The sequence below is a fragment of the Sinocyclocheilus rhinocerous genome, unplaced genomic scaffold, assembly GCF_001515625.1.
Source record: "Sinocyclocheilus rhinocerous isolate Xijiao unplaced genomic scaffold, SAMN03320098_v1.1 scaffold492, whole genome shotgun sequence".
In the NCBI taxonomy this organism is placed as follows: Eukaryota; Metazoa; Chordata; class Actinopteri; order Cypriniformes; family Cyprinidae; genus Sinocyclocheilus; species Sinocyclocheilus rhinocerous.
Window position 1 is genome coordinate 1,064,435 of NW_015626069.1, and position 17,129 is coordinate 1,081,563.

General features: G+C 36.0%; 1 protein-coding gene across 1 annotated transcript in view; it reads left to right on the forward strand.

The window, feature by feature from the left end:
• Positions 1-17,129, forward strand: part of LOC107710365 (gamma-aminobutyric acid type B receptor subunit 2-like) — a 200,417-nt gene that overhangs the window by 140,614 nt on the left and 42,674 nt on the right. Inside the window, exons 7-12 of the mRNA XM_016515120.1 lie at positions 573-815; positions 6,318-6,378; positions 10,694-10,774; positions 12,201-12,351; positions 13,344-13,476; positions 14,959-15,066. Coding sequence (XP_016370606.1) covers positions 573-815; positions 6,318-6,378; positions 10,694-10,774; positions 12,201-12,351; positions 13,344-13,476; positions 14,959-15,066 — 777 coding nt within the window. The remainder of the gene's footprint in view (positions 1-572; positions 816-6,317; positions 6,379-10,693; positions 10,775-12,200; positions 12,352-13,343; positions 13,477-14,958; positions 15,067-17,129) is intronic.

Here is a 17,129-nt window from a genome sequence, read left to right on the forward strand (position 1 = left end):
GATCATTACACTGCTTGTTTTTTAAATTAAATTTTTTAATTAAGTATAGATGTTTTATATAGCATATAATAAATGCACTACCATTTTAATTATTGATAATAATAAGAAAGCTTTCTTGAGCAGCAAATCAGCATCTTAGAATGATTTCTGAAGGATCTTGTGACACTAAAGACTGGAGTAATGATGCTGAAAATTCAGCTTCGCATCACAGGAATAAATTACAGTTCAAAATATATATGAATAGAACACTGTTATATTAAACTGTAGTAGTAGTTCACAATATTAATGTTTTTATTGTATTATTGATCAAATTAATGCAACCTTGGTGAGAATAACAGACTTTTACTTGAACGTTACACCAACTGTCATTTTTGTAATTAAAATCATTAAGTATGAATGGTTTTAAAAATGTTTGAAACCAACATGGACACAAATATTAGATTTCTAATATCTAATAAGAACATGTTTCAAAGTAGATTTTTAAAAGATTTCTCATTTTTATTTTCTTGGGGGTCCTTTTTTGTGAATCACCCAAAATTTAAAACAGTGCTGCTTTATCTATCTGTCTTCAGACGCCACAGGAGTACGAGAGGGAGTACAACCGCGAGCGAGAGCAGAAAGAAGTGGAGGCCAGCAAGTTCCACGGCTTTGCCTACGATGGCATCTGGGTGATTGCGAAGACCCTCACACGCGTCATGGAGCTCCTCAGGCACAAGGAGAGGCACGACATGTACCACAACTTCACGGTGGATGACCGCGAGGTGGGCAAAATGGTCCTGGACGTGATGAACGAAACCAACTTCTTTGGAGTGACGGTAAGTTTGCGTTGATGGATAATCTACAGATCTTCTTGGGGCCAAATACAGTGTCTGGTCGACCTGTTTACAATCCTGTAACGTGTTTCACTGAAAAAGCTACTGTGGCTTTCACGATTTCATTTTAGATTGAGCCATCAAGTGACGTTTCCTACATCTGAAAAGTTGTAAAGGCCATTTTGAGATCTCAAAGTCAAAAGAGGGCCACTTTTATTGCTGCAAAGTGCCTGCGAGAGGCTGAGGGAGGGCAAACATTTGAGAATGCAGCTTGTGATTGGAGGCTAGTAATGTTAAACATGCGATGTAGCTGAGAGAATGAGAGCCAGATAAGAGGTAGGGAGATAGTTGGTATGCAGGGAGTGTCCCGTCTGCAGACATCACTGAATGTGTGTTTGTTTGTGAGAACACACTGCTGCAGGCTGCCAAAAGAGAGAATCGCAGAGCACAAAAAGAAGGCAAGTCAGCAATTCTAAAGGAACGCGGTGAAGCTGAACCGAACTATCTCTCTAACAAAAGGAAGGAGTTTCGATATAACAGCAAATGCTGTTGGTTTGGGAAATGAATAGGGGTTAATGGGCATTTTGGGTTTTAGTACAGTATGTCCTCCAGCCCTCCATCTTCGGCTTTTATCCAGCAGTTACTGTATCTCTCATGTGTAGCAGAGTATTTTTTTCTGTTTGCCCAGGCTGCTAACAAACAATGCATGTTCCGCAAGACCTCAGCGTAGAAGCTTAATGGAGAGGAAGGAAAAACAAACACAAATAAAAAAAGGAAAATACTGCTGGAAGACCAGTGGAAATATGAGCAGAAGGGCAAACAAGAGCATGTGGTCATTCTTTTCCCTCTCTATAGAAAGGGAGAAGATATATCAGTACAGTAATGGTTACTGGCCAACGTTAGAGAATTCATTTATTGGTATCAGTCGGTATTGTATATTTAATTGATAATTTACTGTATTTTTACATTAAAAACAAATTAACGCAATTAACAGCTTTTTCCCTCTTAAATTCCTGAAGTAGCTATGCTAATGCTTTTACCCACATCCTAGCTGTACAGTATATGATCAATATCTGCAACTATGATTACTCATTCAAAAAATTATACATATATATATATATGTAACAAATATTTAAAATATTTTTAATATATATTAAATATATTGTTTCAACTTGGAGATTCAGTGTGAGAATATATACATGATTACAGTTTTAATGTTATGTTATGATTAAACAGACTAACCCAACTCAAAATAAATATCCATTTTTTTCACTGTACGTTATGTGTGTGTTGTGTTGCGTAAATTCACTTCTAGCATTTGAAGTTCTTGATTTAATTTTTTTCTGTTTTATTTTTAAACAAAATAGAGTTTTGATATTGGCCATTTATTGGTTATCCTCCGTATCATGGCAATAATTATCATCATTAATATCATCATTAATATCATGCATCACTACCTACAGTATAAGTGATGTTTTAATGGCTGATCAGATTCCCAATATTCATGATTCTGATTTAAAATAGGACGTCTTCCTGTCAAAACTGAATGATTGCAGAGAATCGTCTGGAACATAGTCCCATAAAACTAGATGCAATCTGACTACAACAGATTTAGTGGTCCCACAAGGATCAGGTTTGTCTCGTAACAATGGCTGGGTCTTTGTCCAACAGAACGGGCTGTTCTAGCTTCTCCATCAGACTTTGAGTCCTCTGAGAAGAGCTATCGATCGAGTGCCAGCATGCCACAGGAAGTAAACCATTATCTTAGAGAAGTCTCTGTGGATCATTTTGAGTGAAGAGTGGTGCTGTGCCGCTTTCATTTGGTTAAGAGAGGGTTAGCACAACTTTCTGATGGTACATTCTAGAAGCAAACATACTTTTCCATTCAAAAGTTTGGGGTCAGTAGTATATATAGTAATAGAAGAAATTGATACTTTCTTGAGAAGCAAACCCACATTAGAATAATTTCTGAAGGATTATGCGACACTGAAGACTGGAGTAATGGCTGCTGAAAATTCAGCTTTACCATCACAGAAATACATTATATTAAAAATAGAAGACCTCTTAAATTGTAATAATGTTTCACAGTATTAGTGCCTTTACTGCATATTTGATCACATAAATGGAGCCTTAATAAGCATAAGAGACTTCTTTCAATAACATCTTACCAACCTCAGACATATGAATGATAATTTAATGGTCAGATTTCACATTCTTTTCTTGTATAAGGATCCCGAGTATAAGGATTCTGAGAAGAATCAAGAAACACTACTTGTCAAAAGTGTTGAAAACCTAATTTGTTCAGTTTGTATTGAAATTTACACAGTTTAATATACTTTGAAGTTAAAGCATACAAAAAATGCTCAACCGGAGAAATAAGGAAATCAAAATGTAATCTAAATTTCTAAATCCAAGCCTCTTTTGCTGATATAACAGCCGATGAAAATCAAATAGTGTTTGTAAAGCTATTCTCAGCACTTGCAAAGTTCCCAAAAATGTGTTGCACTTGTACAGTAGGTATAGCATTGCTTTCACACTTGTGTCCAGTTCAAAATGCTGTGGTAGTCTTTTTGGTTCAGGCTGACACTTACTGTGTAAGTCACAGACTCTGGATCCAGCAAAAGAGTCAGAGACCATCACGAATCCTCCTCCGCGTTTGACAGTTGGTGTCACACTAAGAGGAACCATCCTTTCACCTACTCGATTCCATATACAATTTTTATTATGTTTCAGTTTTTGTAACTTAAACATGTTTCTTGCCAGTGTAGCGAATCAGCTCATTCATGGGGAAATATGAATAATTAATCATAACTAGTTATAATTCATTATAAATATTTAGATCCGCTGTAGATATTTACTTGACCTCTCAGGGTCAACTGTCTGTCAATTCTAAGAACGTTAATTTCCTGGTTAAGGGAAATAACTTTCTTACTTTTCCACTTACTTTTGTAACTTTTCAAGTTATTCAGAGGACCTGGACTGCTTAAATTTCAATAAAAACAGGAAACATGTCTTCTAAAACATATTCATCCAAATGTAATAATATTCGAAAAGTTGAAAATAGACTGTTGCACTGCAGACGTGGACTGTTGGGACCAGTAGTCAACATCTATATATATATATATATGACTGTGTCAGCACAGCCCTAGTTTACAAATCTCAATGTATGAAGTCATTGCATGATCAGTAGACAGTTGATATCACTGAATATGTGTGAGATATTTCAGGGCAAACCTAGCTGCTGTCTGCTATTATAAGTGGCTGCTTGGTTGGTTGGACAGCGACATCATCATTTGCTTCCATCACCTTCATCACCTCCACCCACAACCCCTTTTACAGGCCTGAGGGTGCCTTGCACACCTGTGTGACCTCCATAAGGCCTCCTGCCTGGCCTGTCCACACCTCTGCATAGACTCACACTCACACACACTGATAAAAGGTGCCATCAACATGTTTGACCCATAAGCCTACACCTGCAGTGCAACGCAATCTATTTTCAGCTGTTCTAATGTTATGAAACCAGTCTAAAAAAAGAAACTGAGAAAGAGAAAAGACTTCATTGATTTAGAATAACTCTCCAACTACTGTTACAGCTTGAGTCTTAAAGTGACAGTTCATCTTTCTTTCTTCCATCAAACACAAAAGGAACAAAATATGACCTATGTTTCTCCTTTCTGTCTCCACAATGTTACAAAAATGACATCCTGCATAGCTTATAAATCAAAATGATGTCTTGGAAACTATGAAGAATATGTCAATTTCCGCAGGCAGGGCTTTGGAGTCAGTAAAATTCATCTGACAAAGAGGACTGCCGTTCACATTATATATTGTTTACACACATAATTCTGAATTGCAGCTTTAATGTGTTTTGTGAAGGCGAGCATTTATCCAGTGCGCCCACATCAGAGCTGCTAAACAAAGAATCATATTGCAGTGGGACCGGAGTCTGGTCTATACTTCAAAGATAGCCATTTTTTGAGATACGATCGCTTCTGAGTTACCTCCAATGGTTTTAATGGGCTTCTAATTATTGCCATGGTAATGCAGTATGCCTCTCACCTGTTATTTTATTGGGCCGAGTGATCCCAAATCCTTTTAAATGGCTCATTAGGCAGCTTCGGGGCAGACAGACAGCAATCCGCATTTACACATTTTCTTTTTTTAAGACATAATAATGAACATAGATAATATTTTGATCCAGTGATGGAGCTTTAAAAACTATGTAAAAATGCTATATACCTGTCTGCGCTTTGATCAGATATCCATGCAACATCTGCAACATCTGATGAGGCTTCACGTCATATTTGAATTCATGATGTTGCAGGAAATTCCTCTGTTAATGATTGTGTTTTGTAACTGGTTGAAGTGATTTATTATTTATATGTACTAAATATTAATTGGTTTCTTCCCCTTTAGAAGATGCATTTCATCCAAAGTTTCTTACAATGCTCTTATTGTTCTGATGATCTTTCAAGGGCACAAGAAAGAACTTCCAAGTTCTCAGTAGCCTTTTTATATTTCCTGGACCGCTGTTATTTTCAACTGAACCTATAATTTTCCTTCACCATTATGCTATTTCTTTCTAAGGCTTTTATTAGTAATGCTGGTAACGCTTTACAATAAGGTTCCATTAGTTAATGTTAGTTAATGTATTAACTAACATAAACAAACAATGAACAATACATTTATTACAGTTTTTATTAATCTTTGTCCATGTTAGTTAATGAAAATACAGTCGTTCATTGTTAGTTCATGTTAATTCACAGTGCATTAACTAATGTTAACAAGCACAACTTTTATATAATGCATTAGTAAATGTTGAAATTAATGTTAACTAAGATTAATAAATGCTGTAGAAGTATTTTTCATTCTTAGTTCATGTTAACTAAAGTAGTTAACTAATGTTAACTAATGAACCTTATTGTAAAGTGTTACCATAAGTGCTTGCTAAAGTAAGAAGAAATTTACCTAAATTCTTAATTTTATTATACTGATACAAGATGTTTTATTTTGAAATATCTGATAAATAATATGCGGAATTGCAACAATAAAAAATAAAAATGATTTTTTTATTTTATTTTACTTTACTTTACTTTACTTTACTTTACCTTACCAGTAAAGCATCCCAGTCCTCCTCAGCTGGCACAACTTGGCAACCTCTCAGACCTCTGTGTGCTCCATTAATTTAACAAATCAATTGTGCTACAATTAATTGTGTTTGCCTCAAGAACGCGATCAATTCACAGATCTTTAATCTAATAAATGGCCTTAAAAAACAAGCACTGTGCCAGACTTCAAATTAAACACTCCTAATTTGTTGCTGTGCCAAGAGTGAAGGATATGGCAAACAGATGGAAAATCGATCCTTGTAAGATATATCTGTCCCACTCAGATTATGTGCCATGATATTAATCATCTCAACTGTGCAATCGAGATTTCTGCAAACTGTCCATTTACACGTGATAAGCAGCTCTTGTGAAGGTTGTTCGTTGTGTGCTTCTGCAGGGTCAGGTGATGTTCAGGAACGGGGAACGCATGGGAACCATAAAATTCACCCAGTTTCAAGGTAAGTCCATTTAGATGGTCATTTTTCATGGTTAACATGCATTTTTATAGGAAATGCTGGATCAAATGTTGGTCCTTCAGCCAGTGTTGATCATCCTCCATCTTTAATGAACATATCTCTCCGTGATAGAATATGTGCGACAAATATCTCAGCATGACGATTGTGCCATACATCACATAGTCAGCATGCTCTGTGTCAGCGTCGGCGCCGTCCTGTAGCTTAATGGGGTCAGAGAATTCCCCTGCTCGGCCCTCTGATGTGATTAATCCAGTATGTGGGCAGGGTAGATTAACTCTAGTTTGTGGGATTTAATCTCGGAGCAGGGATTCCCCCCTCACACCCCATGGCAGCCGCAGGCCAGCGTTCCCCACCCTCTTCAGTTTTATCTGCTTCAGCGCAGAGGCTTCCCCCCCATAGTGTGTTACATCACCTCTTCAGACTGTATTTGTGAGCAGGCCGCAGGATCGGAGGGCTGTTTGGCTGAGGGGTGATTGAACTGTCTGTCAATATGAAGGCGAATGGCAGTCAGGGATAAATAATGAAAAAAAGAAAGGAGACGCTGTTATCAGCAGTGCACTAGAGAGCATCTCCTTCTACACCGAGAACAATCACAACTCACACTGGCTCAAAGCGCAAGCTTGCTTTGGGCTCCTTCTTTCTTTGGAGTTCTCACTCTATTACTGTGCTTTCTGTCTTTCTTCTGTCTTTCTCATTCACACTCATATTCTCTCAGTCGCTCTCTTTCTCACTCATTTACTCACATTAAATCACTCACTCATACTCATCAGTCACGTATTTACTCATGCACTCAAATTCTTGTTCATTCATATATTCATTCACTCTCACAAGCTAGGTTTCCATCGAAAGTTGCGAATTTAACTAAATTGGAATATTGCGTAAAACATTTGCGAATAAGCACAGTTGCCATCCAACGAGTCAAAGAGAACAAAATCGTCACTTCCTGATAAACTGGCACTAAATATCACTAAGAAAAGTAGGAGAAGCCACTGAATATAATATTTTTCATATATAATGAATTACTTGTGCCTCAGAGCGAGCAGACGAAACACAATAAATGTGGTCATTGCTTTTCGGAGGTAGATGCCTGCTGTTTGAGAACACAGTCGTGTACTGGGAGGCAATTATACTGAAATACTTTAAAAACAGACTTTGCTCGGGCATTTAAGAATGACCATAACAACATTTCAGATGTTGTGCAATGAGATCCCATCCCATCGCACAAAGTCACATGACCTTTTTGATGCGCATTAACCAAAAACCACCTCAAATGAGTGTAAAAGCTTTTTGCAAATTCAAGGATTTCCCCCCCCCTCAAAAATTTGGCATTTCCATCACTCGTTTCTGATGCGACACTTTAAAATGCGCATAAAAACAGGGTGATGGAAACATAGCTACACATTAATTTGTTTGTCCATTCACTCACACTCATTCATTCACACATATTTATTTACTTTCTCATGTATTAACTCACTTTTTCATTCACTCACTTATTCATTCGAAATATACTACATGACATTTAAAATCTGAGCAGATTTTAAAACACTAGACATCATGTAGTTGCTGACTTTGTAAATGGTTACAAAGAAAAAATGGTCATCATGCAATAAAAGACTGAGGATGTGCCTGGTGGCTATGAGATGCATGACAAATGAAAGCAATATGTGTTCTAAAATTGGCTCAGAATATCACCATGTTTGATATCCTGGATGGAATTATAGTCTGAATCTTAAAAAATCAGAGTCTGTGCCCATCATACACTACATGATTTTGTCAAAATCCAGACTAGCTATGACTTTTATAAACTAGGATTGTCAATTCTAGACTGTAAATTGGGGCAAAACGTATGTAGCATATTTCAGCTTTGAGTCATTCATTCGCTCACTCACTTTCTCGCTTATTCACCCATTCACTTTATTAATGAAATGACTGTACTTTCAGTCATGTACTGAGTCACACATTGACTCAGTCTTTCTATCATTCACTCAAAAATCATTTCTTAATGAGTTTTTAATTAGTCTTTTAACTTGTTTACCAGTAAAAAAAAAAAAATCTCTCTGAAACAAGATATATTTACTTGAGAAGCAATACTGCATATGATTTCATTCACTTGTTTTCAAACGTATTTTATCTTACTGTACTGGCAGATTTTTTCGCTATTTCGCTATTTAGTTTATTGTTCTAAATTGTTCTACTTATTAATACTTAAAATATTATAAATAAAAAATCTGCAAGTGCAGTAAGACAAAATAAACTTGTAAAATGTCCAAGTATATTTAGGAAATAAGACACAAATATTTGTTTAGAATATGATTTTTGCAGTGCACAAAAAGGCTTTGCTAATTCTCTCAAAATTTCCAATCACTCTCTCTCTCTCTGCTCATTTCTCTCTCTCTCTTCATCCCACACTGTTAAAGGATAGGAAGGGGGAGCCCAGGCTGAATATTTAGAGATATTGTGATCCTCAATTGAGCCTGCCATCCATCTTTAGAGTCTCAGTCTGTCAGCTCCTATATCACACCCACTGCCACCACACTCCGAACCATCTGGACAAGACACTCAGAGTCGTTTCTTAACCTAGTTATTTGACAATGACCTCCTGGCAAGATTGTGTTCTGGCCAAACTGTTTCTTTCTCTCTGCATTTTTGACAAAGACTTAAGCCTGACTAACATAAGTCTTTTAATCTTTAATCTTTTACTAATAACTGAACACTGCCTATTAGTTTACATGCTTGCTGTCTTTATAGTGTCCCATTGATCTCATGGTCAAAGTACCGGAATGATGACATTGTGTACAGCAAAACCATGTACACAGACAGCGCTGATTATTCACAGTCAATGATTCTCCTGACACAGCAAGACCATCTAGAGCACAAAATTTTATCTAGTTCGGTACCACCATGTACTGTTTAAATTGTTATTCACATTAAAATTTGGCCTGCTTGAATCCACAGCAGTTATATGGGAAAACCTGAAACCATCAGATGAATTGCAATGAGCAGAATGTGGGTTGGCATCTCAATTCATATTCATATGGTAAATGTTTAGCATTAGCAGTATTGGAAACACATGTATATATCCAGGAGCTAAGTGATAATATCTTATGTCCCATGTTCTCTGTTTTTAAGCGACTTTTCTTCCCTGTGAGTGTGACAGTCAATACACAAGCAGTTGTGAAGCGCACACCGGGGAGAAATATTGAGTTTTAAGATGGCTTTTGGAATAGACTTTCTTTGTATTTGGCCTCTGAGATTAAGTCTTGTTCTGCTGGGAAGTTATTGACACTAAGCTTTATTTTATTGCATCTGTGGATACGTAACCTTAAATTTCACCTAACCATCCTGTTTTCGTCTTTAATACCTAGTTCAACGATATTCCTGTCAACAAGGCTTTTTATTTCGTCAGCAATAATAAAAACAAAACAAAAAAGATGCATCATGGTGATAATAAAATGAAAAAGAAAGAAAAAAAGAAAAAAACTACAAGATGTTAACACTGCACTACAATAATGTTTGTAGAAGAAGAAATCGGTATTTTTGATAACTGGTTAATTAGCTCATTCAAATGCTTTCTATTTATATGAGATTAATTACTAAATATGTATTTGTTTTTTTACAGTTTGGCACATTTTCATGTTTCATACACATATTTTCATGCACTGTCATTCAAAAGTTTGGGGTCAATAATTAAGCATCACAACTGTTTTCAACATTGATAATAATAAGGAATATTTCTTGAGCACCTTAAAACCATTATTTTAAACTAATAATATTTCACAACATTACTGTTTTTATTTTATTTTTGATCAAATCAATGAAGCATTTGAGCAGTAGGGTATGTCATATTTTGCACTAAAATATTTTTGTGGACTATATTGTATACCATTTCATTCATAGTAAAATTGACTAAATATAACAAGACTAAATATTGACTACATTTAAAGGACATTTTTGTCAAAACAAAAAGTGCAAAAATTCACTGACTGCATGATTGTCAGTGAAGCTGTTATGTTTTCTGAGTAAAGTAAAGCTGTTTTCCTTAGTTAAATGTCACAAGACAGTGTTTGTTTCAAATCATTGTTTTTGCAGATTTGCTAATCTGGTGCCTTTTAATTGATGTGCAAATGCATAAGGTTGCAATTTACATACCTTTTCAGGTCAACATCAGCCTGAGCATTTTGGGACAATATGTTGGACTAGTTCTGCAGTCTATTGTCTTGTTTCTCTCTGGGGGCCGCCGGCTTTGAACACACTGCTCTTATCGCCGCTGTCCTCTTGTTGTTGCTGTCTTTCACAGAGGGTCAAGAGGTGAAGGTGGGCGAGTACAATGCCATTGCAGATGTACTGGACCTTATCAACAACACCATCAGGTTCCAAGGTAGGAAAAGCCCCATTTGTGTGTGTTTGCGGGTCAGCATTTGAGTGAGAGAGAGACAGAAGGTTCACACGCCTGCCAATGTTGTGTACTCACTGTTCAATGTGTGGTCATCTGAATAATTCAAGAGGTATTTTTTCCCACATTGACATTCTTTGTTTTTTTTCCTATAATCCCTGTATATTTACTTTCTTTTCAAACTGCCTCTGTGGAAAACAGTGGTAGGCAGGAAGTAAAACATTTTATTGTCTTTAATGGAACTTGTTAAGAGGATCTGAGGGAATCATTTGGCATACTTACCATGTAAAGCATGACACAATAGTCAGAAATGTAAATTTTTTGAAATGGAACAGTTTATTGAACCTAAAACCTAAAAAAAAATGCATGTGTTTTTTGTTGAGTATCGTATTTGATACATTATGGCTCATGATATAGGAGAATATGGAGCTCAAACCCGAGGAGAAAAAACACTCAATATTATTCAGAGCAAAAATATGCAAAACATATAATCTAATGCAATTTAATGATGATTGCACAAGTAAGTGTTCCTCAAAAGACTGTTCATATTTGATACTCACATTTGAACATGAATTTCCATACATAATTTTTTAGAAAATCAAGTAATCCCAACTTGCTTCAGTTTAGTAAGTGTTCATCTCAAAGTATTACTAACAATATAAAAGCTATTCTTACGTTTACTTTATAAAAATCTGTAAATATTTCACAGCATAAAGACATGTACCACAATCTGAAGGGGGACGTTTTTATAAAGGTACTGAAAGACCTTTTACTGCCTTAAAAAGTGTAAACTATCAATCAGAAGGCATAGATGGTATACAACAGGTTTTTCAGCAATGTTTTGATTTTGTTGTTAATTTAGAGTCCATAGAAATGTGCATATTAAATGTGGTACAGTAGGGTTACAGTAGGCTTTATAGGGTTAAGTGGGGGGAAAAGTTCAAACACTGACCACAACTGAGTTTGTTTTCTAAATTCAACTGAAAAAGAGTCTAAACCATTTGCTTTTGAGCTAATAGCAGTAAAGCCTCACAGTAGTACATGAAAACACCCAGGTTGTCAAGACACAAGCCATGCAAACAACTCTTGACTCATTTTGGTGACTCATTTGGTTTAAGTGCTCGACTGTCTTGCAACTTCTCATTATGATGTAAGATCTAATCGCATCTTACATCATAATCATCGCCATGTAACCAAAACATTATGTAACCTTGTGCAGAAATAGAGCTAATATGTCACATTAGTGACTTGATAACCCCATCAATTCTCTCTCTAGTTGGCATTTTAAAACCTTAGTCATTTAAATTACACAGGAGCGTCCTCCTAGGAGATTTTGAAAGCTTTCTCAGAGGTGACGTTCTTAGAAGTGACTCTGAGACTAACTGACTGTGAACCATCATGACTCTTGTAGGTGTTGAACCGCCGAAGGATCGGACGTTTGTGCGTCTGCAGCGCCGGCAAATAAATGTCCCCCTCTATAGCATCCTGTCTACCATCACTATCCTGGGCATGCTCATGGCAGGAGCCTTCCTCTTCTTTAACATCAAAAACCGCAACCACAGGTCAGTGCTGAGCAAGACTATGAAAGGAAAGGTTCAAGAATGAAACAAACAAAAGTCTGAGACCACAGTGAAAGTCTGGGAGCTTTTGTTTCATGTGAAAATCAGTTTTTAAGATTTTGAAAAATGTAAAATAGAAAAGTTATAATAGGAAAAGTTCATCTTTAAGATTCTGCATTAATTTTAGGTCACTATAGATACACTACTGTTCAAAAGTTTGAACAATAATAAAAAGTTTGGTCAGTAAGATTTATTTATTTTTTTAAAGAAATTAATAATTATATTCATCAAGGATGCATTAATTTAATCAGGAGTGACAGTAAAGACATTTATAATGCCACAAAAGATTTTAAACTTTCTATTCATCAAAGAATCCTAAAAAAAAAGTATAATGTTTCAAATGTTTCTTGAGCAGCAAATCAGTATATTAGAATTATTTCTGAAGGATCATGTGACACTGAAAACTGGAGTAATGGTGCTGAAAATTCAGCTTTACCATCACAAAAATAAATAACGTTTTAAAATATTATAAAAGAAAAAAATATATTTTAAATTGTAATAATATTTCACATTTTACATTTGTTACTGTATTTTTTAAATAAATGTTTTTTTTTGTTTGTTTTGTTTTTACATCTATCTGTGTATCTATCTTTTTTTTTATATTACTGTTCTGTTGTCCTGCACCTGATCCCAATTTAGGTTTTGGATGTGCACAGTGCACACCTATTTATTTTTTATTTTTTTAATTATTGATTCCCAGAGGACGTTCTTTGATTTCAAACCTATTCTGATAATATTACTTGCAATGGGATACATTTGTATAAAATTATTACAATAGTGCAAAATAAAGGCACTTTTACTAGTGGTTTCAGACTTTTGGATCCTGCTGTATATGATACAGTCATAGGTGTAGATGCACATTTAATTGCAATAGTTAATAATAAATGAAATGTGAATATTTAATGTATCAGTTGTGTGCTTCCTTCCATCTGCAGGCTGATCAAAATGTCGAGTCCCTATATGAACAACCTGATCATACTGGGGGGCTTGCTGTCATATGCCTCCATTTTCCTCTTTGGTCTGGATGGATCTTTTGTTTCAGACAAGGAATTTGAGACCCTCTGTACTGTGAGTAATGACTGATTTCTGTGAATCAGATGTGAACATGGGTAGACCATAGGTTAGTTGTCACACTTTTTACTCCCTTAAAAGTTTTTTTTTTTTCCTAGCTACAAACAGTTATAATGGATAAATTGTCACAATAATAAGCAAGCATAATGATTTTAGCGTGAAGAACATTGATAGTTATTATAATATAGGACTAATTTATGACATTGGTATTTTAAACATGCAAAACCTGTGCTGGAGACAAAAACATTTGTGCAACTGGACATTTGACTTAAAAGCTTTTAAAGATTGAGACAACTAGCCCTGGTCTCCTCTGTATTTGAATCTGAACACTTTTCACTTTTCAGACTGTGTCACCAAACTGAGTAAGCATGACTGGATGTGTCTCATCACGTTTCCATTGCCTGTTTGCATGTGATCATAATCCACCTTTTAATTACGAGGCTTTGGCGACTGCAGTAGCTTGAGTCTGAAGGGAAATAGCTCACAAATGTGTTGAGCAGGACACATGCTACCTGCCTGAAATGGGTCCGACCTTCTGGCCTGTGAAGATGAAGTCTTACATTGCAGTATTAAGGATAGGGTAAAACTGGGCATTCATTATTCATGCTTTTTTAAATACAGTTAACTATTTTATTTCTTTTTTCATGTTTGTTTGCTTGCTTTACCCTAGACAAAACGGGTTGACCTTTTTAGGGCTCAACAATACAGACTTTTTTTTTTTGCTAATATTTTTTCAACATTAGCAACCTATTCTTAGAAAAAGAAATGATTTATTCACAATTATTTAGAAATGAATGATATTTTTAATTCCAGTAAGTAAATGAAAACAAGTTACAACAATTTAATTCAGGTTTTTAAACAATAATATGTGTCTATTTTACAGCTGTATCTCTATAACAACTATAAATTCATAAACCCATTTGGTGGAAAACACTAACATATGATGATTTAATTATGATTTTCAAACCTTTTATGTGTCCAACATGATCAAATTTCAGTCACAATTTTAACATGCATTTGGTGACTTAATTTAATTTAGTAGAATTAACAACAATGCTCAACACATCACATGAAATCACATCAAACCTTCAACCCACAATACATGACCTTCAAACAAGATCTAGTGACAACACTGCAGTTCCATAAATTGCAGTTCCCAAACTTTCTAACACTGTCTCCAGGCCAGCAGGCCATCCTTATCGTTGATTCCTGCCTTTTACATTCTGAGATTTTCTTTCCCAGAGGAGCTCAAAATAAAGAATACTAGATCTGTGGGAGAGAGCAAGAGAGACAGAAGATGGAGGACAAAGAGAAAAAAATTATGCCTCGGGAACTTCCACAGAATTCACTACACACCCTGGCACCCAATTTGCTTTTCGATAGTGGACGTGGGAGTCCAATCTTAGCATTTCAGTGCCCAAATTATAAGAACTTTTGGTTTGTAGCAACCTTGTTTTACTTTCATATTTAATGTTTTAGGTCCGTACATGGATCCTCATTGTGGGTTACACAACAGCATTTGGCGCCATGTTTGCAAAGACCTGGAGAGTGCACGCTATCTTCAAGAATGTAAAGATGAAGAAGAAGGTGAGAAATGGGCTTTCAAATCATGTCAGATACAACACTGCACACCATCTACAGTACATCTTGAAGTAAGCCTCATGGAGCGACATTGCATGCCAACTTGGCTTAAAACACTATCTTTTCAGGTCACACTGGGGTTGGTCTTACATACAAAAAAAAAAAGATTTCAAATCATCATTATCAATATTTTAACTATTTTTTCACTGTTTAAACGTTTAGGGTCATTAATGTTTTTAAATAAGTTTCTTATGTTCACCAAGGTTGCATTTATTTGATCAAAAATAGGCCTACAGTAAAAACAGTATTATTGTGAAATATTGTTATATATATATGTTTTTAATATATTTTAAAATGTATTTTATTCCTGTGTAATTTATTCAAAGCTGAATTTTAAGCTCCAGTCTTCAGTGTTTATTTGGTGCTCCAGAAATGTACTATTATTATCGATGTCGAAAACAGTTGTGCTGCTTAATATTTTTGTGGAAACTGTGATTTTTTTTTCCAGGATTCTTTGATGAATAGAAAGTTCAAAGGAACAGCATTTATTTGCATTTACATTACATTTAGTCATTTAGAAGGCGCTTTTATCCAAAACGACTTACAAATGAGGACAATAGAAGCAATCAAAACTAACAAAAGAGCAACAATATGTAATTGCAAAGGACAAGTCACGGTTAGCCTAACGCAGTACACGTAGCAACACGTTAACGCATTAATTTATTAACGCCGACAATTATTTTATCACGTGTTAACGCAGTTTTTTATTATTATGAAAGTCCGTTGCTCACTGGCTCTGAATACACACACAGACCAACCATGGGTCACAGGAGGGGTGGGATGTTGATCAGTAGGCTACTGGCTTGGGATGAGCGTCATCACGCGTCTCAACCAATGAGAGCATATGGGGTGGACCTAAGACTGCAGCAGCGCTCACATGAAGCGCTCACAACTTCATAAGTGGGAAATAGTAAGTTTCCGATAGCACGTGAAGACAGCAGAGAAGCGCTCTCGCTCAGCACAGTGGAGTGCATTGTTTTGTTAACTTTGTGGTTTATTATTTTGAGTCATTTGTGACGCGGTAACACATGGCCCTCTCACAATATATTGCTTTACAGATCTATCGCTTTTGTCGCTCAGAAATGTTCACGCAATCATGCTGCACGTATCAGAAATTCAGCGCTCCGACACTACATGCGCACCGCGCCCGAGCCCAACTGAACTGCGCTCTGGCCCACCTCTTCCAACCGAGCTAGGGCCGGCTAAACGAACCGCGGCCTGGTTCATTTCACACTAGTCGGAGCGATCACACTAGTCAAACGAACCGTGCTTTGGGGGTCAAACGCGCTCGGGCACGATTAAGATTGCCTAGTGTGAGTACTTATTCTCCCCCATCCCGCACACACGAGTCTCTACCAGCCCGCACCCGCACTCGGCCATCAAGCGTTGTCCCGCGCCACACTCTGTCCCACGATAGTGCAGGTCTCCACTCGTCAAGTGCCTGTTATAATGTTATGATCGAGGCTCTGGACTCTTGAGCATAACTTGTTTTTCTATAACAAACTATAAAATATTTTCTATAAAAACGTTAATGCCCTGGCAGTGGCAAATATCTTTGGTTTTATATTTAATTTGATTACATTAATGTTATAAGTTGAGATTTTATAGCAGTACTTTTAAATGAAAAAAGTGCACAATACACTACTTCTGAATTCATTACTGAATTTTGTGCATAACAATGCGATTAATCGCGATTAAAAATTTTAATAGTTGCTCAGCACTAATATATATATATATATATATATATATACACACACACACACAAAGAAAAACAAATAGATAGAATAGAAAAAATAGAAAGCTGGTGTTTTTTTAAATAAAAAAAGAAAAATAGATAAAATATATAAAGTAGAATTAAAATAGAATAAGAAAGTGTTAGAGTTAGAGGGTCAAATAAAGGTGGAACAGATGTGTTTTTAGTCGTTTCTTGAAGATGGTTAAGGACTCAGCTGCTCGGATTGATTTGGGCAGGTCATTCCACCAGGAGGGAACAGTTAATGAAAAAGTCC